The 25327-nt window shown below is 38.9% G+C and overlaps 1 protein-coding gene and 1 pseudogene across 2 annotated transcripts in view; one reads left to right on the forward strand and one right to left on the reverse strand.

Annotated features, from left to right (window-relative positions):
* DYNC1I1 (dynein cytoplasmic 1 intermediate chain 1) overlaps positions 1-25327 on the forward strand; it is a 308192-nt gene that overhangs the window by 49540 nt on the left and 233325 nt on the right. The window contains exons 5-6 of one of the 2 annotated variants that reach the window (XM_042918203.1): positions 2098-2157; positions 20497-20612. In XM_042918203.1, coding sequence (XP_042774137.1) covers positions 2098-2157; positions 20497-20612 — 176 coding nt within the window. The remainder of the gene's footprint in view (positions 1-2097; positions 2158-20496; positions 20613-25327) is intronic. The other variant, XM_042918213.1, reaches the window with a different exon arrangement.
* Positions 7852-8651, reverse strand: LOC122207890 (annotated as a pseudogene).

A 25327-nucleotide genomic window follows, 5' to 3' on the forward strand; every position in this document is an offset into this window, starting at 1 on the left:
CTAAGTCAAGACTTTGCTACTCAAAGTGTGGTCTTACAGACTGGTAACATCTATGTCCCCTGGAGCCTGTTAGAAATGTCACAGACCTACTAAATCAGAATCTGCATTTCAACAGTATTCTCAGGTATGTGTATGCACACTGAAAGTTGAGAAGCACTGGTCTAAGAAACAGTGGCTGATTAGTATTCTCACTGGATTTTAGTTGTGATGTTTCAGAACGTCCAGGTAAGAGGACAAGAGCACAGCCAGAGCTGGTAAGGAAAGCTGTGACTCTGCATCTGTTACCTTTGCAGGAGGAGCCTATAGGTAGGATATTGACTCAAAGAAATATCCGTAGTAGATATAATGAATGTGGTAGTAATAAGAATAACTACTGTTTACCAAACAGTTACTTTGAGCTTTATAGGTATATTTGCATGTAATCCCTGTAGAAAACCAGAGGGAGATCATCCATCCACTCATGCATGCATTCAACTAATATTGTATTATGTAAGTATGTATGCCAGGTACTTTTCTAGGCATATCTCTATAATCTAGGGATATAGCCCACCCACCCAGCCACCCCCACCTATTGTAAGGCTCAAATCTAGATGAAATAGCCAACAGTAATAAATACACTGATGCATAATAAAGCCATAGGTGTTATGAAGAAAGGAAAATGGTGTAAGGGACAGGGATGAAGACTGACAAGGAAGTGCTACAAGGTAGTGAGAGAAGGAAATCCTCTCTGAGCAGGTGGCATTTGAGGGAAGACATACAGCTCTTAAGGGGAAGAATATCAAAGAGGACACAGTGAGTGGGAGACAGTGGTTAAACATGTTTGGAAGATTTCCGTAGGCCAGGTCAGCTTAAAACTAAATTGTCTCATAGGCCATGGTAAGTCTTTAGAGACCAGGAAACTGAGCAGGGTTTCTCAAACTTTAAGGCGCCTGCAAACGGCTTGGGACCTTATTAAACAGTAGTGTGCAGTCAGTGAGTCTGGGGTGAGATGTGAGTCTGCATTTCCAACAAGCTCCCAGAGATGCTGCTGCTCCTGGTCTGTGGGCCACACTTAGATTAATCAAAAGGTAATGGGGTTTGAAAAAGGTTCTTGTGTGCACTCAGTTTATAGAAGATCTATGCCCTTTTATTTTTTTTATATATTTTTTAAAATGTTTATTTATTTTGGGAGAGAGAAAGAGAAGCATGAGTGGGGGAAGGGCAGAGAGAAAGGGAGAGAAAGGTTCCCAAGTAGGTTCTGCACACAGTCAGTGCAGAGCCTGACGTCCAGCTGGATCTCAGGAACCCTGAGTTCATGACCTGAGCGGAAATGTGAAAAAGAGTCAGATTCTTAACTGACTGAGACACCCGGGTTCCCCATCCCTTTTCATTTTGAAGGAGAAATAATAAGAAAAACTGAATGCCTTGGTAACTGTTGATAATTTGTGCTGTTTCTTGTGAAATATTTAAAAGATATGATATCGCTGGTATCATAGAGACAAGTGTTATTGCTGGTGATCATCTCAGTGGAACACCAAAATACTCGTGAGCCTCTAAATCCAATGCATTATACTTGCAGTAACTGACTTGAGGAAGCCAGCAGTTCAGCAGGCCTGGAAGTCAGCCTCCATCTGGTCTGACCTCCCCAGACACTCCTGCTCTGGCCCCCCTGCAGCCTTGCCTTTGGTCTCTTCTCCACAAGGGAGATGCTCCGTGTTCCCAGGTGTAGATGGGCTCCAGGGTTTCAGAGAAACATGAACCAGTTTCCATGATCAAATCAGTCAGGCTTGAGTAAAAAGCAGAACCAACCAAAAAGGGGTGGGGATGTGGGTAGAGTGTCAGTATTTAGCTCAAGGCTTCCTTTCATGAAAACAAGCATAACTTCCAGTATCAAACAGATGTTCAAAGGAAAGGACTGCTCCTCACTTTCTCTGGTCACTTGATATTCATGGGGTCTTCCTTGAACCTGGGGCTGGAGCGGGGTGGAGAAGCAGGGAGATGTTCTGTGTATGTGCTGTAGATGCCATTGCCTTGATGAATGACATGGTTTGGTTTGGTTTGTTTCCCTCCCCTTTTGTTAATTCTCTGTGTTCTTTTTCCTTTGTGCTGCACGATTAGGACCCTGCAGTGGGACACAGACCCCTCAGTGCTCCAGCTGCAGTCAGACTCAGAACTTGGGTATATGTCTGCTCTTTTGTTACTCCTTTTATGATTTCTTTGCTATAGTTGTGTTGAAATGCTGGAGCTGTTGTTTGCTCATGTTTTTTTTTTCCCCTTTTGTTGAACTTCCAGTTGGAGAAGTTTATTTCCTTCTGTTAGTTTTCCTTATAAAGTTAAGCTCTGAAGAAAGTCCCTCTTTGTGGAAAACACCACAAAAAGGTGGCTTTGATTTCTCCTTAATTCCTATCACTGCAAAACAACACTCTTCTAAAACAAAAATATAAACTTACACCCACCCCTCTGCTTCAAGGTGGGGCACAAGTATTCTGTGGGAGGAGATACATTTGAGTATACCCTTACCATCCTTTGCTTCTACTAACAAATTGCCTTAGGGTTAATTTTTGTCTCAAATTGATATGAAAATGTCTTGTCTTGTGTGTTTCCTTTCCTTTTCACTTTTTTGGGGAGTCACAGGAAGCATTTATTTTGAATTAAGTTTGAACATATAAAGATTCCTGTTAAAGAAAAAGCAAATTTGTTCAATTTCTCAAAATTAAGAAATCTCAAATATTGATGGATAATATCGCCTACATTGGAAAGATTTTTTTTTTCCAGATGGAACTGTACTGTCACAGGTTAAAAGATAGCTTCAGAATGGAAAACTCATTCCCAAAGAATAAAACACACAAGCATATCCTAGAAACTGAATTTATTTCTCTTGTGGGACTGGAGTTAGCCATAGTGATGCATGAGATATTTCCAGAGGGGTGCTTATACCAGCTCTTGCTCAAGCTCAGGACAGCCAGCCTGTGTGTTTCTCTTCCCAGCTTTGCATTCAGTGAAATCAGCCATGGTGGAAGTATTTACACTATAAAAATTGGCAAATGCTACAAACCAGGGCTTGCTCCCTTTCCCTCAAGCCAGTTAACAAACATTTACCAAATATGCCACTCGGTCCCTCCATATGTGAATAGCACACTTTATTACAGTATTTTATAAAATTATCATTTTTTTCTAAATTTAACCCCATAAATCTCAAAGTGGCCATTTATTTACTTGTTTGTTTATTTATTATTTATTTTGAATTTCTGAGATTCCTGGGCATGTATCTGTGGGTTTCTATCAATGTCAGTGCCTGCTGTAGGTGTCCCGGGAGGTTGAAGGGCTGGCTGGGTGTTAGATTAAATGCCATCTGCCCGTGTCCCTTTGTATGCAAGAATTCTCAGGAAACCCACAAGCCTGCTAAACCAAAGAAATATCCCAACATTTCAGGTAGCTAACCGAAAACACTTTTTCAACATTACTAAATTCTTGGCTATTTAGTTTTGTAGTGTATTGTATGTCATATTTCAATTTTTATTATTTGAATGACCAAGAAATGTGGCTTAAATCAAGCACAGAAACATGAAGATACAGCATGTTACAATTCAGGGGAATTTCAGAGTGCAATCCTTCAATATTTCATTGTGTTTAAAAAAAAAATAGAGGATGGAACTGGCACAGACTCTACCCGATGCGCTTAAATTAACAGATTTTTAGACAGATTGTGGCATTGCTAAATTACACTTGCTGATGTGGAACAGTTGGGAATTTTCCCATTTATATGTGTTTTCTAAGCTAAAACTCAGTTGACTATGCAGATTAAAACTTGTGACTTACTCTGGGGAGGTGGCGTATCTGTGGCTCCCACCTTGCCTGTCACATTTTACTTCAGAGCAGGTCCAGTGAGTCAGAGAAAGATGAGAAATGAGATTTTCTGTTCGCTGAGTGGTTGGTCGTAGAGAGTTTGTAAGGAGCATTCAGACTATTTGAGAGAAGAGATGATTTTAGCCAAGTTACAATTTCAAATACTGATTAGTGAAAATTTCCCTTTTCTGACAGTTGGTGTAGGGCAGTCTTTCTCTCATACACAGTTTTGTGGAATATACTTCTGGCAACAAGATTTTTCTGGAGATTTTATTTCCTCTTCTTGATGCTTGGCATGGGGTTGACCATAGCCCATGGCTTGCCCTGTCCCTTTGTTTTTTTTAATCGAAGGATAGTTGACATTCACTTGATTTTTTTAAACAGCTTTATTGAAGTATAATTGACAAAAAACAAAAACCCTGCACACATTTACTCAGATTGGTAAGTTTTAACAGGTGTACACATTTTATGAAACCATCACCACAACAAAGATGATAAACAGATTCATCATCCCCAAAAGTTTCCTCACAGCCCTTTTAACCCTCATCCTGCTTCCTCCCAACCTTCAAAACAAACAACTGGTTTTCTTTCTGTCACTATACGTTCGTTTATATTTCCTAGAATATCATATGAATGAAACCATGCGATAGGCACTCGTTTGACTGACTTCTTTCATGCAGAATAACTATTTTGACATTGATCCACGTGAGATGTGTATCACTAGTTCATTCGTTGCTATTGCTGAGTAGTCCTTCGTCTGGATATGCCAGTTTGTTTATCCAGCCACTTTGATGTACATTTGAGTTGTTTCCAGGGGTTTTTTTGCCCATTACAAATAAAACTGATGAGCATTCATGTACAGATCATTTTATAGACATATATTTTCATTTCTTTTGGGTAAATGTCACCAAATTGAATGGCTGGATCATATAGTGCATGTACATTTAACTTAAGAGACTGTCAAGGTATTTTCAAAGCGGTTTTATCAGGATACATTCTCACCAGCAGTGCATGAAGCCCTCAATCCCTCCCCATTCTTGACAACACTTGACTTGGATTTTTAAAAATATTAATTTTTTTAAACACTATTAGAGGAGTGCAGTGGTATCTCACTGTGGTTTTAATTTGCATTTCCCTAGTGACAATGGTGTTGAATATCTCTTTATGTGTTTATTTGCCACATGAATATCTTCTTTGATGAAATGTCTGCTTGAATCGTTTGCCCTTATTGTTTATGAATTGGGTTGTTTTCTTATCATGGAGTTTTGAGAGTTCTTTATATATTTGGGATACAATCCTTCATTCGATGTGTAGTTTGTAAATATTTTCTCCCCACTTGTGACTTGTCTTTTTTATTCTCTTAACAGTGTCTTTAAGAAAACAAACCTGTTTAATTTTGACAAATTCCAATTTACAAATTTGATCTTTTATGGATCATGCTTTTGGTGACATAATTTTAATATCAAGGATTCCTTAAATAGGTGGTAGAATACAATCGTCTATGAAATGGTTTGAGTTTGGGATTTTATTGTGGAGACTAGTTAAAAAACAAATTCAATAATTTTAATAGTAGTGGAGCTATTGAGGAAATCTATATTTTTCTGAATGAGCTTTGGCAGTTTGTATCTTTGAAGTAATATGTCCATTTCATCTCCATTGGCAACTTTATTGACCTAAAATTGTATATGTATTCTGTTATTATCTTATTTTGTATATGTATTCTCTTATTATCTCTTTACTCTATAGCTACAGAATCTGTAGATATAGTCACCTGTCTCATTCTTGATATTGGCAAATTTTGTCTTATATCTTTGTCTTCTGGTAAGTATGGCTAGAGGTTTATCAATTTTATTGATCTTCTCAAAGAACCAGCATTTGGATTCATTGATTTTCTTTATTTTTTTATTTTCTATTTCACCAATTTCTACTCTGATATTTCTTTTGCTTACTTTATGTTTAATATGCTTTTCCTCTTCTAGTTTCTTAAAGTAGAAGCAGACTTGAGCAATGACTTGAGATCATTCTTCATTTTTTTTTTAACGTTTATTTATTTTGAGAGAGAGAAAGTGCAAATGGGGGAGGGTCAGGAGAGGGAGAGAGAGAGAATCCCAAGCCCTGGTGCAGGCTCAATCTCAAAACTGTGAGATCATGACCTGAACTGAAATCAAGAGTCAGATGCTTAACCAACTGAGCCACCCGGGCACCCCGAGACTTTTCTTCATTTCTAATATAGGTATGTAGTGCTATAAAATTCCCCTTACTTACTGCATCTTGCAAATTTTGATATATTTCAATCATTTTCATTGAATTCAAAATACTTTCCAGTTTCCCCTTTTTACTTCATCTTTAAGTGATGAGCTATTTGGAAGTGTGTTATTTAGTTTCCACATATTTGGGTTTTTTCCAGAGATCTTTATGTTATTGATTTCTAATTAAATTTTTTTTGGTTACAGAACATATTTTGTACTATTTGTGTCCTTTTAATTTGTTCAGACTTAGTTTATGGTCCATAGTATGATCTGTTTTAGTAAATGTCCTATGTGCCCTTGAAAAGGATGTGTTGTGCTGTTGTTCCATAAATGTTCTATAAATGTCAGTTAGGTCAAATTGGTTGATTATGTTGTTTCAATCTTCCGTATCTTTTGCTAATGTTCTGTTTGTTGGCTCTATCAATTATTGCTAGAAGGGTGAAATTTCTAACTACAGTTTTGAGTTTTCCTATTTCTTGCAATTCTGTCAGATTGTGCTTCATGTATTTTGAAATATTGTATTAGGTGCAGAAATGTTTAAGATTCTCATGTCTCTCGATAAATTGATGTCTTTATCATTATGAAATGAACTTCTTTGTCCTTGGTAATATATTTTGCTCCAAATCTCCTTTGTGTGACATTAATATTAGCCACTCTAGCTTTCTTTTGATTAGTGTTAGCATGGTATATCTTTTTTCACTCTTTAACTTTTACTTTTATTTGTTTCTTTACATTAAAAGTACATTTCTTATAGACAACATGTAATTGGGTGTTATATTTTTATCTGTTCTAATAGTTTCTGTCTTTTAATTGGGATATTTGCACTATTTGCATTTAATGTAATTATTGATATGGTTGGGCTTAAATCTGTACTACTGATATTTGTTCTCTATTTGTCCTATGTATTCTTCTTTCCTTTTATTATTATTTTTTGTACTTCCTTTTGTATTGAAATTTTTATTATTCTATTTTAACTTTTTCTTGACTTATTAGCTGTATCTCTTTGCTTTATTATTTTAGTGGTTGCTTTAGTATTTATAATGTATATCTTTAATCTATCATGATCTACCTTCAAATGATATTGTTCCACTTCCTGTATAGTACAAGAACTTCTTAATATGTTTACATTTATATTTAACTTCTTGATTTTCGTGGTATTGTTGTCATACATTTTGTTTTTAATTCTGTTATAAAGCATACACTGCCTTATTTTTATTTTTGTGTAAGTAGCCAATTATCACTGAAATTAAAATATTAAGAAAAAATATCTTATATATTTACTCATGTAGTAAATACTTTTCTGATGTTTATCATTCCTTTGTATAGATCCATATTTCCACCTGGTATAATTTTACTTCTGCCTGGTGGATATCCTTTAACATTTCTTAAAGGAAAGGTCTTCTGTTAAGGCAGAAATTCACTAATTTTGAGCAATTTGATTACTATGTACCTTGATAAAGTTTTCTCCATGTTTTATGTGCTTGGGTTCACTGAGAGTCTTTGGATCATTGGGTTTAGAGTTTTCAACAAATTTGGAAAAACTTTACCATTATTTTTGCATATATTTTCTTCTGTTCCTTCTGCTCCTCTGGGAACTCAAATCACATGTATATTAGGTTACTTGAAAATTTTCCATGGTTAAATTGCTTTATTTACTTATTTTTCTTTTCTATCTGTGTCGTTGTTTGTTTTGGTTTGGTTTGGTGTTTGCCAATTGACACGGGCTGAAAGAGAGCCTTTTATTACTTTAATGTACAGAAAATTCAACAGTGTTCACTTAGCCCAGTTTGGTGGTCAGTTCTTTAGCCTTTGCCTTTTCCAACTTGGCGATGCGAGCCGCCAACTTTGGACCCAGGACATTGCCTCCCCAGTGGCGGCGGATCTCATCGTGTCTGTCATTATAATTGGACCTGATGGCTTCCCCAGCTTAGCCAGAGCTCCTCCGTCTTCTGAGTTAACCTGTGTGAAGGTGACAGTGGTGCAGGTCATCCTGTGGACCAGGTGCCCCAGGCTGGCCTTCTGCTTGATGATACATTAGGGAACCTCCATCTTATGACACAGGGCAGGCAGAAAGACAACCAGCTCAATAGGATCCACATCATGTGCAATCACTACCAGCTGAGCCTTCTTATTTTCCACCAAGGTGGTGACAGAATTAACCCCAGCTTGAAGGACAGGTGGCCTTTTAGTGGGGACATCCCCTTTGCCGGCAGCTTGTAAGTCCGGGCCAGCAATCTCTGCTTCTTCCCTTGCTTGGTCTCTGGTCTGTATTTGTGGGCCAGCTTAAGCAGTTGAATAGCTGTTTGGTGGTCGAAGGTCTGGGTGAACTGGTTAATCACAGGAGGCCCTTTTAGACGTACAGAGAATAACCTTTTGCTGCTGCAGCTGGATGTAGTAGGGCCATTTGACAAAGTGCATGAGGTCTCTTTTGGGCTGGATGTCCTGTCCAATGACAAAATTCTTGGGCTTTTTCTCAAACAAGGGATTGACTACCTTCTAGGCCTCCTGCTTCTTCACAATAGCAGGGGTTGGGGCCACCTTCTTCCCCTTGGCCTTCTTTCCTTTCGGCATCTTGGATAGCTGGAGGAGAGAGAAAGGGGATCTGTGTTTTATTTAGGATAATTTCCATTGTTTGTATGTGTGTGTATGTTCACTAATCTTTTATTTTGTGGTTTCTAGTATTTCAAAAAAAAAGTACTCAATGACTTTTTAATTTCATACATTGTAATTTTCCTTCTAGAAGTTCAGTTTGGGTCTTTTAAAGAAATCTTATATGCGTGGGGCCCATGGGTATCTCAGTCGGTTAAGCCTCCCACTCTTGACTTCAGCTCAGGTCATGATCTCATGGTTCGTGGGTTTGAGCCCTGGATTGAACTCTGTGCTGGTTGTCTCTCTCAAAATAAATAAATAAATTTAAAAGGAGAAATCTTACATGTTTCTACTTAACTTTTTGAACACTTGAAGTACAGTGTTAATCTGTCTTAGTTCTGGGTCAGTTGCAATTGTTGACATATCTTTTCATTATAGTCCTTTTTTCCTGTTTCTTTGTAGGTCTGCTGATTTTTGGTTATGTCAGACATTGTGAATATTAGTTTGTTAGGTATTGTCTATATCTGAATTTATAGAAATCTTCTTGAGATTTGTTCTAAGATACAGTTAATTCACTTGGAAACAGTTTGATCCTTTCAAGCCCTATTTTTAAGATTTCTTAGTTGGGATTGATGCAGTGCTCAGCCTGGGGCTAATTAATTCCTGCACTGTACACAATGACCCATAAATCTTGAGGTTTTCTAGCCTAGTCGGTGGGAACAGGCACTAACTGTGTGAGTGCCCAGAACTGTTACCTTTAATTTTTTCAGGTAGTTCTTTCCTTGGCCTCAGATGATTTCCTCACATACTTGCACTATATTAGCACTAAGCTGAATCCTCAAGGGAAACCCTTTGAAGATCTTTTGAGTTTTCTCTTTTTGTAGTATTCCTTTCTATTATTCTGTCCTGTGAATTCTAACTGCCTTGGTATCCCTAGACTCTCAGTTGTCTCCTTAACTTAGGGAGTCTGCTAGATTTCACCTGGATTACTTCTCTGCACCATGGCCTGAGAACTCTCTGAATGCAGTAAGCTGGGGCAGTTATTGGACTCATCTTTTGTTTCCCTCTTTCATATATTAGTGTCCATCATTGCTTGACCCCCAGTATCTTACAAACCGTTGTTTCATTCAAACTGCTGTCTTCTTTTTTTTTTTTTTTTTTTTTAGAATAAATCTGTTTTCTATCACTCCACCCTGGCTAGCAGGACAAATATTGTGTCACTTGATTCTGATTTGTATGTTATCTATGTGATCAGTAAAGAAAATGGCATCGTAGACAAATAAGGGAGATAATATGACATTTAGGAAAAAGAAAGCTTTAAGAAAATTCCAAATAAAATGAGAAAATAAATTTGACCCATTTGTTTTTTAACCAAATACTTATGAAAGTACCAAAAATGCTTTGCTTTCTTATGCTATTACAATAAATTAAGTGAATTGAAGATGATAGAAGTAGAAAGTGAAATAATAGGATAAAAAGAGTCAATTAAAAGATCACAGTATAGAAACAAATCTACATAAACTGGGAAGTGAAATTTGGGGTTGCGATGGGGAAGTTTGAGAGAGGGATTATATTTTAAATATTTTTTGTTCTTTTATGTAGGAAACATAAGTACAGATGCCACCATGAGATTGTCAGTATTTAGGGAGATGTGCTGAGTCAGCACAAGGGGAGAGGGAAGCAAAGATTCTCAACCACGAGTAGATATCAATAAGCAATAAGGGTCTTTTGTGACCCATCACTCAAAATTGTTAAACCCAATAGCATATAGGAATATTTAGTACCTTCTGATTATACTGGAGCCTCACAACTGTATGTCCTCTGTGTCATTGTATATTAAACTCTTGGTAGGTTTTTAAAAATATTTGGAACAAAGTGAGAATGAGAAGAAACCTGCTGTGAGGGATGTGGCTGCTCCTTCCTGAAGGAGGCACTTAGGGATGCCTTCTATCCTTGGGAGACATTGGTAGAAGGTGGTGACCTCTCCTACCTCTCAACCTTTCCTTTATTCTCAGCTGAGAGAGAGGGCGAGTGTTAACTCCTGAATCCACGAGGCACCATCCCATACTGCTGTGGAGAAATAGAGAGATCACTCTGTCAAGAATAGAAATTAAAGTAGCTCTATGAAGGCACTAGAAAAACATGTATTTTCAAGAGGGTGGTAGGTGTTTGAGAAAATCTAGACAGGCAGTTTTAGAGGACTTTTCACATTTAAAATCGTTTTTGACTAATTTGACTAACAGAACAGTAATAACCTCATTAGTGTTTGATGAAGTAACCCTCTTTTTGCTTGTTCTTCAAGAGTTTTACTAACAGATTTGACTAACAGAACAGTAATAACCTCATTAGTGTTTGATGAAGTAACCCTCTTTTTGCTTGTTCTTCAAGAGTTTTACCAAATGTTGTTTATTATGTTTAAATCCCTGGTTTGAATTAATTTTTAAGGTTTCCTATGTAACAAGGTCTAGTATTTTCTTGAGAAAAATGTGGGTTGTATTCTTCTTGAGCATATGGATGATCTCTGCCTTTTTTTTTTTTAAGTTTATTTGTCTATTTTGAGAGAGAGCATGTGAGCAAGGGAAGGGTAGAGGGAGAGGGAGAGAGAGAGATTCCTGAGCAGGCTCCACACTGTCAGTGCAGAGCCCAATGTGGGGCTCGAACCCACAAACTGTGAGATTGTGAACTGAGCCGAAACCAAGAGTTAGACGCTTAACCAACCGAGCCACCCAGGCACCCCAATATCTGCCTTTTTGAAAAATGTTTTATTTATTTTTGAGAGAGAGAGCATGAGTGGGGGAAAGGCAGAGAAAGAAGGGGACAGAGGATCTGAAGCAGGCTCCAAGCTGACAGCAGTGAGCCTGATGCGGGGCTGGAACTCAAGAACTGTCAATCTCTGCCTTTTTAATAACACCTAATCACACACTCTGTGGAAATTGAAATATGGAACAGCAGCTTATAACCTGTGTGTATCAAAAGGTAATGGTAAAATGCATTTCAGAGTCTGTAAGTATATAGTAAAATTTGACCCATGAAAAACTTCAATAAACTGGTTTTAACAGATTCAATTAAAAGTCACAAGAGAGAGAGAAAACACTTTACTTACCTCTTAAGGTACTCATTTATCCAGTCCTCAAACATTTCTTGAGAAGCTACTTGCTATCAGCCAGTCTTTGTTTTCTGTTCTCAAGAACCTTGAGTAAGCAGGTAGAGGATATTTTCTGTTCCACACTAGCAGCAGGATTTTCATAAAACTTTATTCTTTTTTTTTTATTCCATTTCAGAAAAATGAGTATGACCAGTTGGCAAGGATGTCTGCTTATACGTTGGTCCTAAGTGACTTAAAGAATTGTTTAAATTTATAGCTTTATGTTGCAACTTCTACAGAAGGTTGTTCATGAATATTAAGTCAGTAAAAGGCCATTTCAACCAAATTTTTATATTATTATTGTTTTTTATGTAATATTGGAGAGAACACACTTCTGTGCTGCCTGTTTTTGTAATTCTGAACTTTCAGTTTTCCTTTGTAAGGTGGACACGTGACAGCAGAACCCCCACTCATATTGCCAAGCTGTATTGTAACCGTGACTATTTTGACTTTTCTCTTATCCTGGAAATTTGCAAGATTTACTTGTGTTATGAAATTCAAGGCAAACCCTTTGGCTGTGCCTGTTGACTGAGCCAGACTTGACATTTGCTTCTGTTCAGCAAAAATACTTTAGCTGCCAAACTAATATCTCTGCACAGTAAGAAGTAAATATCATGGAAATGAAATAAATACCTCTCAAATGATTTTTTTAAATGTGAACATAGAAAATGGAAACTCATCTCTTTTGAGGTAATCAGAAAAGGTCAGCCATCAAGTTGCTTTCCAGTTCTTGGAGGAAAACACCCACTTAGAACATAGGTGATAAAAGGAGTGTGGTAAGGGGCTGCCTGCCAGGTTCACTTCCATTGTGTGGCGCCCCATTGTCACCTTTCCTCCACGTGGTGTCCCATTCCCAATCCAAGGAATCGGTTCTTGAGATGTCACACCTTGACACAACTAATTATACTATGGTACAGTGTTTGGAAAACAAATTACCCTTTGTCATTTCATATTACGTGAGTTTCTGTGCCCTTGGCTGCCTATATTCTTTCTTTCTATGGATGCAGCATTTTCTCATTTGACTCTCATTTGGTGGCTTCCAGGGCCATAATTTCTGTTTTGTCTTCTTTTCTGAGCTTTGGTCTTATATCTCGTACAATGGGATAACCCTTCACCAGAAACTCATCCACTGAGGTACTCATTTTTTACCCCAAAGCATATCTTTCTGTGGATTCCTCTGTCTTCCAGTTATACCATTCACTTTTCTTCCCATAAGGCATGAGGCCTTGAAATAATCACCAGTCTGCTCCTTTTCCTTCACCCTCCATACCAAGTAAACTGCTAAGGTCTACCTTCATTTCTTTTCTAGAGTTACCAAAGTACGGCATATCCTTTCTGTTCCCTGTGCCATAACTACTGAGTGCTTTCTTATCACCTTGGACCAAGTCTCCACATTTCTTAGACTGCCGGTCACAAATCCAATAACCATGTCTCTGGCTGCGTCCTTTGAATTAGTGCTTTGCCTGGATTTTCTCTTTGGTTACTGAACCCACCCACCCTCTGCTTGTAGATCCTTTTGCGGTTCCCCCACACTCAGCTTGTAAGGTCCCACACACAGCCTCTGGTTGCTCACTTGTCAAAAAGAGACTTGATACCATTCTTTACATGGTTGCTATGCTAACAAGTTTGAAATGTTTCTTTGCAGTGGTCAATTTCTTACTCAGTAACTTTCAGTAATTTCCCATTATTTACAGCATGAAGTTCAAGTTCTTTAGCCCAAGATTTTAAGCCCTCTAAGAATAATCTGCTCACAGTGTACCTCTCAAAACTTACTCTTCCATTGCTCTTCAGCTTAAAACTTTTTTTTTTTTTTCCCTGAAAACCTGATCTGTCAGGTATGAAATGTGAATTTGGTCTCCAGATCTTTTTGCACAAGACTGCCTCCCTAGGTTACCCTCCTCATTCCTTTCTACCTGAGTAGACTCACCTATCTTATCCTTCAAGACTCACATCAGGCCTTCAGTCCCAGTGAAACTTTATTTATTGAAGCACATGGTAATCTGCCCATTATACTCTCCTGTCCCACTTACTGTGTGGATCACTTATGTTGGCTTTTATTATTTGCTACTTTTCATTCCTATTTTCCTTTTGATGTATATGTTTGATCTCTTTATTCTGCTCATAATGTTAGGATCTGGGATAGTGTCATGTTTCAAAAATTGTGGTTGCTGATAATGATGTTGGCTGAAGTGGTTCCTTTGCCAGTTGTCAAAGACACTGTGCATACCCACATAAGATGTTTGGACAAGAAGGAAAATGGAACCATTCCCATTCTTGCTGTCTTAGGAAATCTTCTTTGAGAAGCCTCAAGGAATTTTAGAAGCAGCACTAGAAACATTCTTTGGCGGCACCATTAATGTATCATGGGATGAAATATTCACATGCAAATATGCAGGAATAAAACCCAGCAGGATTGAGTCTGGGTCCAGTGAAGACATTCTTTTATTCCTTAGCCTTGACCTACTTTGGCATCTGGCTGAATAACTCCTTGTCTCTGAGAATATCTGTTCTGGGTTTTATCTGCATGAGTTCCAAGTCTCTTGGAGGCACCCCACCTTTATTTTTAAAGGCAATAGATAGTAGTTTCTTTGACAACTAGTGGGTGTTCTTTAGCACTCCACATGTAGGCCCAAAACAATGGCTGTCTCCATATTTTCAGGTTGCAGGTGCACTGGCTTTAGAAGCTGAAGTTCTGATGCTCGTGGCTTTGAAAAGAATGGAGACCTTTTCAGAACATAGGCACAAGAGCAGGGTATCGATTTTGGTAGATAACGCTTTGCTTTGCAAGTATTTTCTCTCTTTAGTATTAAAGAATGTTTAAAGTATTAAACACTTAAAAAATATTAGTGAAGTTTTTATTCACTGTCATCCACTTTTGAAATGGGAGCCACATAGTATATATTTATTAGAATTCCAATGGCAATGCGCATGTTTCTCATGCTGTTAATGATAGGACAGAACCCTTCTATTTGGGATATAACCATTATTTTCGTCAACTTTGGTAGACATCATAGACAATGCTTAGGTCACACTTGGGGTTTTCCTCTTTCTTGAATAACGAAACTTTGTAAGCAGCTTAGCAAAGTCATGCTAACCTTACTGTGGTTGGATAGATATCAGTTGAACTCAAAACAGAAAAAATAATGGGGGTCTGTCTCCACTCATTCAAGGGAGTAGTTTTCTTCTTGTGATTCAGAATGTCCAACCAAGGACAAATGGACAGAACCTGGGTAGATTGGACTATGCTTGTGGTGAACTGGAAACGTTTACATCCTGAGCACCAGCCAGTGACCTTCTCAGACTTCAGATAGCTTCACTTTTTTATTCCTTGTCAAAATCTGATCTTTCTTTTCAGAAGAAACATTGCAACTTTCCTCAGCCAGCTTGTTAAGCCAAATTGACAGGATTAGTTGACAAGGAGGCTTCCAGGACTTTTAGTGGGAGTCCCACCCCAGCCCTGGGGAGATACGGGCCCTCTGTCATTCTAGGACCATGCCAAGTTAGCTTGTGAGGGATCGGGGTTCATTGCCCAGTGTCTCTGGCATCCTCTGCCTGACTCTTTAGTTTTTAGATATAGGAAAGACTTGCACTGGTCTCTTTGCCTGCCTCTTACCTCTTCTTCATCTTTGTTCATCTTTGCATCTGGCCCGTCTCATAGAGCTTTATAAACTTGGTCCAGGGACATCCTCTCCTCCCTTTTCAGTGGGACTAAGGCCTCATCCTCTAGGAATTGGCTACATTCGGGGATCCCCAGGTGAATATGGTTAAACGGTGAAGTCTCTGTCCAGTATTTCTAACTCACTGGTACTCAGGCTTTAATGGGCATTGGAATCACTGGACTCTGCCCGCAGTGTTTCTGGTTCAGTAGTTTTCAGGTGGGGCCTGTGAATTTGCATTCTTACCTGTTCCCAAACGGTACTGCGGCTGCTGGTCAAGGACCACACTTTGGGAGCCCCTGCTCTAGGACTTCTGTTTGGGTTCCCTCTATATTTATTAAATGTGGTCACAGTGAATCCAAATATATGAAGCCTTATTGTACTTCTTAAGTGACACTGACTCGCTCTCTTATGATTATTTAGAACATGATACACATTTAATTCGGTGTATTTAAAATTCTATTAAAGCCTCTTATTTTAGAATAAACTACCAAGGTGAAAATACACAGTATAATTTAATAATAATGCCATGTCCACCTGGCATTTGATAATTCAAATCTCAGTTTACACTTCTGTAGGATGCCTTCTGCCTTTCCCCTTTTCTAGTCTTCTCTTCTTCCCACCTTTCCTTCCTCAAACATTGATTTAGTGCCTCCTCTGTACCTGACACTGAACTGAGGCCCAAGCTACAGAGATGAATCAGTAAGGGATAAATAAGCAAGCTTGCAGTCATATCAGACATGAAAAGAGGTGAATACAGTGGCCTGTACGAGGGGTGATAGCGGAAGTATCTGCTTGTACGTAGGTGAGAGCATGAGCTTTGTAGGAGGGGGAGTGGGATGGCAGCTAAGTGATCCCAGAGCCAGAACTGAAGAGCCAGTATGGAATTTATAGCCTGATTAGAAGGAAAAGGAATTATAGTAACATTAGTGCTACATTGGTTTTTTTCCCCCCCTCTCTTGCTAAGCAGTTTAATTTGTATCCTTGTATAAAAGAAATATGAATTGATAAGGCTTGAATAAAAATAAAAAATATATGGTGCTCAAAGTTTGTACTTAAAGGAAATAACTACTGTGTACTTCATGTCTTAAACATTTTATAATAATTTTTTCAGCTGATAAAATTGTAGAAATGTTTTTCTACAAAAAGGGAAGTTGAAGAAGGCCTCGATCACAGAATTGTATAAATGGATGGATTCTGGATCCACTGACATGCAGGCCCCAGGACTGGTCTAGGAAATACTCAGAATGGAGGACTCAGAGAACACACCTAAGAGGAAGGTCTTTGCTGTGGAAGGGTGCCACCTACTGGCAAGCCTGTCTGAACCAGCTAGGACTGGGAACCATTGTGTGGTGCTCACCTTGCAAACAGGATCCTTCGATTATGTCCCAATAATATAGGCCTCGCTGTGTCTCAGGAATCCTTTCTCATACTTATATAAAATGATCACATGTGCTTGACCCTCTACTATATTAGGTTGTAAGAGTGTGCCTCAGTGAGGCTATGCTCATAAAACATTAGGAAAAAAAATCAGAGGACAGGGTCAACAGAGAACAGTTTCTAAGAACATGGCCCTTAACTTGCTGTTTGACAGAGCCAAAGGCCTGGGTCTGTCACTTACTACCTTTGTGATTTTGAGCAAACGACTTACTATCGCTGAACCTTAATTTTTTAAAGTGTAAAAATGGAATAGGATGTAAAATTGTAATGAGGCTATAATAAGATAATATATAAAAAGTGTTTATCTGCATTATAACTACACAGTTACTAAAGCAACAGCAGAATAGCCACAAAGTATAAAAGCATTTGCTATAAATGCAGCTGAATCAATGTAGAGACTGCAGGGAAAGACACAGTAATCTATCCATTACCCAGTAAGAAGCATTATAAGCCGTTGCTTTAAAATTATAAATCATTTGAGACAAAATCACCCTCAAGGGAAAAGGACAAGTTCATTGATGTATCAACCAATCGGCACATGTGGAGAATCACTTCATCACAACTTAACTTTTATTTATTCTTGATGGCATGGGTTGAGTTGGGACCCTGGGTTTGCAAATACAGCATCAGTGAGGGACTGGTGGAAACTTTTTGATAGTTATTGAGAAAAGGAAACATTTTGTTTAGTGAGATAAGCTCACTCATGCAGACTAAGTTTTGACAGCTGAGAAGTGTCATGGTGATAATGCTTTCAGTTAAAGGAAAAGCAGATAGGGTCTCCCAAGCAGCCAAAAGGATACATGTGCCCATATAAAGACATTGGTGGGTGATTCTCATGCTTCATTGAAAGAGATCATCTTCAAATCTGCTGTCTTAAAGAATGTTTAATATAGAGCATTCATAAATCTGTCCTCTCTGGTTTTTTAAAACAAATACAAGCATCACCAGTCAAAAATAAATAAATTAAAAGTAGAGATGCTTAAGCCAGGAGCTGCTTGCTATGTGCCAGGCACACAAGTAAGTGCTTTGCAAGTATTAGCTTCATTCTGTCTTCACAACCACTCAGTGATGTGTACCCACTTTACAGATAAGAAACTTGAGGCTTAGTAGGGCTTGTCACTTGTTCAAAGTTTTCACCTACCATTCGGTTGATAAGTGACCAAGCATAGAATTCGAAGCCGTATTTGTTTCTGAATGAGTCCATGACTTGACCATTATGCCATACTGTCTTATCAGTTGGTTTTGATTTGCCATGGTGGATTATCAAATTATATGTCAGCCTCCTATTTCCAGTGCCTGCTGATGGTTACCCATCAAGATAGGCCTATGGCTTATATCCCATCAGCAAGAAACCCTAGAATCCCTGCCTGAAGGTGTAGGTACCTTTCAGTGGGAGTATGGAGATCTCTGGGCCTCACATAGATGCCCATAGAAGTCTAGGATCCAGGGCAATCCCTTCATGCCAGGGGTGACTTCATTTGAAAAGGTGGGGCTGTCATACCAGCATACATTTCTTTCCATATCTTTGCTTGTGTGATGCAGCCTGACCTCTCTCGACCTCAGAAAGATGCTCTGGGCTATGAAACAGCAGGAGGGGCATTACCCCAAGCAGTCCTGGGGTGTCTATTCATGCTTGTTTTTTCAAGTGCTTGGAGAAAGACCTATTTCAGGAAAGAAAACATTCTTCTCTGACTTAAGATGTTAAACTAATACCTGAGTTTCTTACTTTGAAACTTTGAGCCTTTTACCTTGTTTGGCAACTTTGTTTCTAGTGTATTTTGTGTGTTTTCCACTAACTCTGTGTGAGGAGGCTGCACGGAGTTCTGGGAACCCAGCCTGACATTCTGCGGTGCAGACTTGTGAGTGAGTGAGGCTTGTGAGGCCCAGGCCTGTGTGCAGCTACGACTATGGTCCTGGTTATGGCCACTTCAGAGATGGCCAAACAGGCTTGTTTTCTAACCGGCGTTTAGAGAACTTTGTGCACATCTACTCTGTACACATCTGTGCTATCACCTCAGTTGTTTGAGTAGCTCCTAGAAAAGAAGAAAAACTTTTTTCCTAGAATGCTTGGGAGATTGTACAAGGAAATTTCCAGCTGTGACACGCATTTTTAAAATTTTATTATTGCTAGAAGTGCTAAAAATACAATGAGTCTGTGCCATCTGCTAGTAATAATTAAAAACAGTAATATGAATAAAATGTGCTTCTACTGGCCATAGAGAACTAGGGAGTGTAACTAGGATTCCCTGTATGTGCTATTGAGCTATGCATTTATTTCAGTTTTCATTACCTGTCAGAGAGAAGCATACATACTCTATGCCTGGAAATTTTTAAGAAACACAGTAGAATATGTCCCATCCTAATATTAAGTCTATTTGTTAAAAATAATGTTCCAGAAACTGTTTTAAGATGTAAGTGTGAAAATTATGTACATATGTGCACATAATACATATGTAGTATATGCATCATATGTGTGTCGTATATATACGTTCCCATAACAATCCTAATAGCAAGTAATAGTAATATCTCCATTTTATAGATGACAAAACTGACGTGCAGAGAGGTTAGGCACCTTGTTTAAGATCACACACACAGCTGGTAAGTGGGGGGGCTAGAGTCTACGCGCTTAACCACCAGACTCTGCTGCCGCCATGATTTGGATGTTCCTGGGGGACTCAGAAGGCACTTCAGATTTCTGCAGTAACTCAGAAACCACCATTAAGAGCCCTAGGTAGGAGTTGGCTTGGTGGAAAAGGCACTGGACCAGGATTCAGGCCAACAGTACTTTAACCATGTATGAGTTCTATATACCTGGACATGTCTCTTACACTGCATTTCATTTTCCTCATCTATAAAATGGAGATGGTGATAACATCTTCCCATATGCCTCCTAGAGGTGTTGTGAGAACAGATGACGTGATAGATGTTAGAAACATCTGAAAACACTTGAAGCGTGACATAAATATTTAGAAATTGTTTTGCACATGGTCACAGTTGGGGAATTCCAAGCTAAAATCCTGTCACTCTTAGCCCAGTGCCCTCCTGACTCACCTATGCTTTAGCAATGTGCCTTTACACAGATTCACATGCTGATCTGTGTTACTTCCTCTTCTGGAGAACTGAGAAGTGTTATACTCCCTCTTGGAATGTGCTCCTCTCGATGCTATCATAGCAAACATGTTACTCCATTAAGAAATCATCTTTCTTTTCTTCTGACTTGAGAATCACTGCTTTTCCTTTGTCTATCTCATGTAAGAGGCTAGGATCTTGTATTACCAATGAAAATTCCCTTTATTGATTTAAAACAAGCAAAATCAAAGGTGCTCAGAATGGAAGCGTCTCCTCTGAGCCAGACCAAGACCTTGTTTTACAGATAGAAAAACTGAGGGTCAGCATGAGGGACCTATCTGACATCACCAGAAAATTAGGGCCAACATGGGCCAAGAAGCCAAGTGTCCCAGCGTCCAGCCCAAGCCCCTTGCACTGAGAAACTGCAGGTTGGGGTTTGTGTTGGTCCTGTGCGTTATTACTGATAGCTTTTCTGCAAAGAACGCCTTCCCTCTTTTAAGTGTTTGTCCTTTGTTACTTACAGACGAAGACTGCACAGGCTGGGTGTGTCGAAGGTTACCCAGGTGGATTTTCTGCCCAGGGAAGTTGTGTCGTACTCCAAGGAGACCCAGACTCCTCTGGCTACACATCAGTCTGAAGGTAAATAAGCTATGTCTTTTATTTGCTTTCCATATTATCTCTAGGAGAAATTGCCAGGGTGTCACATCCTTCTTGGTTTTATATCTTTACCACAACCAATCTTCATAAGACATAAACATGATGACACACTGAAAGTGCAGATCTCCTTTGGCTCAGATTTTGACAGTTCTGGACAGGGAGCCTAGTGGTACTCCTCCAAAGGACCCATGAGCTTTAAAATGGATCACTTAGGTCACACTTTGTCACAACTGTATGAGGAAGGACAAAATCATCACAGGATGACATTATAGAAACTTTTCTGAATTTTATCAATAAAAACAATGTGTACATTAAGATTCATCATTTTCAGGAGTCAGCAAGTAGCAGAACACCACCTGTTCCTCAAAATAAAGTATTCTGAACTACAATCACAACCAGTCATTGGTGTCTATAGTCTTTGTGGCTACTTTCTTGCTGTTATGGTAGGATTGAGTAACTGTGACACAGAACTTACACCTCATATAGCCAGAAATCTTTACTACAGTGTGGAACTTTATGGAAAAACTTCGCTGACCCCTGATTGGCTTTGCTATTCAGATGACAACACACTAGAGTGTCTTACCATTTAAAACTTAAAATCTAAAATTTAAAAAAGTTTTCCATGCACACTCCGCATAGGTGAATGGGAAGTGAATTCCATGCTTTCTTCATGCATACCAGAAAACGTCAAGTGGAAAAGTCAGATGCAAATCCCAGTCATTAAAAAAAATACAGTAAGAGAAATTGAAGCTTATAAAATGCTCCCTAGAAATGAGACATTACACTCAAGCAGAAGAGATGTATGTGTGTAAGAGTTGTTTACATTGTTGGAAAACAGCATGATTGGCATAGCTAGGCAAATTCTCTTTTTACTTTATGTTATTTTACTTTTTGGTGTGGTGAAGAGAATGTTTGAGTTTGGGTTTCATTGTCATCATGTAGTAAATACTGAACACAAGTCATGAGGACGGAAAATGATTCGAATGTCTTGCTTGCTTTACAGCGAATATATAAATTAGTGCAGTTGGGTTTGTGCAAGCTACAGAGATTTTCAATTTTGGTTCCAAACATGTAATGTCCAAAGCGAAGTGAAGTCTGATTCCTTGAAGTAGAGCGTTGCCTACAGGTCTTCTGGAAACCTTTCCTGGGTAATACTGGGTGCTGCAGGGACAAGTCTTTGGTGACAGGGCCTCCATCTTTCAAATCTGAGAGTGAAATGAATTTTAGAAGCAAACAAGTAGCACCCTCTGGTGGTGGAATTTTAAACCAACCACTTAAACAACTTCAAGAACCTTCTATTAATGTAGCAGAAAATACAAAGTTAGAAAAGCTTTTTGGAGTTCACCTAGGCTATCCTTGGACCTCCAGGCAGATCAGAAAGATTATTAAAAAACAACCTCACCACCCAACCAAAACATTTGTTTGAGTTAATTTGCTGCCAGAGGTATTTGCAGGTCTGTAGCCTGAGGTATGTTTATTTAGCCCAAAATTTGACCCATAACATAAAGTTATACAACTGAAATCGGAGAAGGAGTGAATTATACTTTGAAAATGTGTAGACTTCAGATACTGGAAAGGGTACAGAAATATTTACAAGGGAAGATAAATTAAGGATGAAAAGGCATCAACTCTAAACTTTTAAACTGGAACACATCAAAAGGAAAAGCCTGGGCATTTGTTTTATTACTGCAAAGAGAGCTTGGGAGCCCTCATTATGCTGTGGTCCAAGCAGCAGGAAAGAAGGAATTTATTTCTCAGCTATTGGCAGAAGGTCTTCCTGTTTTGTTAACAAGATTCATAGAGGTTTTTTGTGGTGATGGGTGTTTCAATGGTTCAAATTCCACAATACAGATTTGAACTCAAAGCTAGCTACTGTAGCTCTAGACGTTAAGCACTGCCCGATGGGTTTAGACTGGAAGAACTTTAGATTTGGGTTCAGCAAATTGTCCTCTTACCACAGATGATTCTTTGACCTTTGGCTGCCTGCAGTCGCCCAGCTGCCTGGCTGACAAAGGTGCCCACTGCTTGCCTTTTACCTGCTGGGTGAAGGGAGCTGGCAGAGGGGGAGCTTGGGGAAAGCAGCAGGCAGTTGCAGGGAGAATCGACCACATGGCAGGTTTGGGTTGGCTTCTGATTTGGGGCTTGAGCCATGGCAATGTTTTCATGACAACTGCAGCCATTCGGAGGTAGGAAACAATGAACTACTGAATTTTATGACACACTGAAGCTCTTGCATGGATAATATTTAAAACTGTGGTGTATCTAAGACCCATAGCATATTTTTACCCATAGTGTAGGAAAGAATACTATTTTTAAAGTCATTTTGGAACTATGGGAAACTCAACAATATTCAAATGAGTGAAATCAGAGCATTGATACATTCTATATCCAATGGAGTTCAAGTGAATTCAGTTTTTTACATATTACCACTTTAAAATGAAGGGGAAGGTACTTTGCCTAAGCTTAAGCTTCTTTTCTCCACCAACATTCTCTTAACTTGTGATCATAATGGCCTGTTCTGAGAAACACTCCAGAGAGTGATTTAAACCAGGAAGATTGGGGAATGAAGTCCATGTGAATACTATTTTTTTTTTCAATTCAAATTTAGGTCATTAGTTGCAGAGAAAAAGGCTGAGAATAGGAAACACTGATTTGGGGAGCAGGTTATTTCTACTCCCAAAACATTTTAAACACATGCCTTTTATTCCCAAGTAGTAAGAAAGGAAAAAATTATGCATCCCTGCCAAACTACCTGTGCGTTGCCTGTTATTAATACTCTCTGGACTGACTGTGACTTCCTGAAATTAGTTAGGAAGCCGGTCTTCTGCATCCTTATTATAGTAGGTAAGTGACTGGCTCATGCTAGGTACCCAATAAATGCTGTTGAATGACAGAGGTGATGATGCCACAGACATATTGGAAACTCCTAAGTTCTATAATGACCTCTGGGAGAATGAGGATTTCTTAGCTTGCTGGTAATGTGTAAGCTGCTCTGGAAGGAGGAGGAAGAAACTTACACAACCTGTTGATAGTTTTGAGGTATTCTCTGATCTTCCTCTCCTCTTCATGATATCTTATAAATGGGAACTTAATGGCTTCATGTTGGCTACTCACCTTCCTTTTACTTCCTTCCCATGCCTTATTTCTTATACCCAAGAAAGACCAACCTGCTTTCATTTTCCAAGGTGCCACACAGCCTCAGCCTCCATACACTCGCACCTACTGCCCCCCTGCCCGGAATGCCATCTCTCCTATTTGCCTTCCTTTGGGAAGTCAAAGGAAGAAGGAACAGTCAAAGGTCAGCTCCTTGGTAATTACACTTCCGGTAGGCATCCCTCCTACTGTGGGCACAGTGCATTTCTCCTTTATTGTGCTGCATTTAACAATTATCTAAATGTCTGTCTGAAGCAGGCTGTGTGTCCTTCACTTCCATGCTGCACACAGTGCCTGGCACAAGGAAAGGGCTCAATGGACATCAATGGAAGAAATGGAGAATGACATGATACTGGAGGAATAAGAAAGAAGGAAGAAAAGGTATTCACTATCCTTCAGAGAGGAAGGAGAATGATCTATGCATTACGGCTACATTGGTTTATGGATTTTTAAAGGAAAAGTCATGAGAGTGAGATTGTGTGGTAAGGGGAGTTCAGTGTTGCCATTTCCCCCAGGCCACTAATTTCAGTCCTGGGGCTGGTGCAAGCATTAACTGCTGATGAACATGGCACAGTTCTGAGAATTGAAGGAGAAAATCATGGGATGACCAGGGTAGAGCAAAGCAGTCACCAAGTTTTTACTGTGCAGAGAGCAGAGACACTATTTAAATACTTTGATCTTGGAGGAGGTGTGCAGAAAAGTGGCTAAGGAAGGTTCTTGTTTCACATTTGCACTTTAAAAACATTTTTTTTCTTAACTGGTTGAAGAGCATTTCCACTTCGGCTTCCCATCCTCTTCAGCATACACTTAATACAGAAGCTGTAAGTATGAGGGTTGTCTAGAGTAGTCTAGTCTAGCATTGTCCAATAGAAACATAATGAGCCATTAATTTTAATAATGTTTTATTTAATCCAACATGTTAAAAATATTATCATTTTAATATGTAGTCAGTATAAAACTTATCAATGAGATATTGTAGATTCTTTTTCTGTATTAAGTCTTCAAAATCTGGCTTGTATTTTACACTTAGGACATATCCCAATTCAGACACTTAATTTTCATTGGAAATACTTGAATAGTAATTAGATTTCTTAAAATTTACAGCTGAAACAGCAGATTCATATGCCACAGTTGCCCCAAACATATTTAAAAGCTTTTCAGTAATAGAATCAAATACCAGTGTTTGAAGTTAAATAAAAGTAAAAATGCAGTTCTTCTGTTGCATTAGCCACATCTCAAGTACTCAGTAGCCACCCGGGGTTAATACCTCCTTTATTGGAAAGCTCAAGTCTACCACAGACCAGCATTTCACGGAGTCAGAAGCTGAGACCTTCAAAGCCAGCCTGGTGTTCACTTCATCATGGATGGACAGAGACACTTGCGTGAGGAGACCTCCCTGACTTATAGAGAGCTCCCCCAGGGGCATGATGATGTCATAGATTCTCTTCCTTTTTATGAGATCAGCTATGTCAAAGCAGGTGTCAGATGATTGGACAGGAGCAAAGTTGTATGCCCAGGAGGGCAAGTCCACAAATAAGCTTCAT

Source organism: Panthera leo, chromosome A2, assembly GCF_018350215.1.
Source record: "Panthera leo isolate Ple1 chromosome A2, P.leo_Ple1_pat1.1, whole genome shotgun sequence".
NCBI classification, from domain to species: Eukaryota; Metazoa; Chordata; class Mammalia; order Carnivora; family Felidae; genus Panthera; species Panthera leo.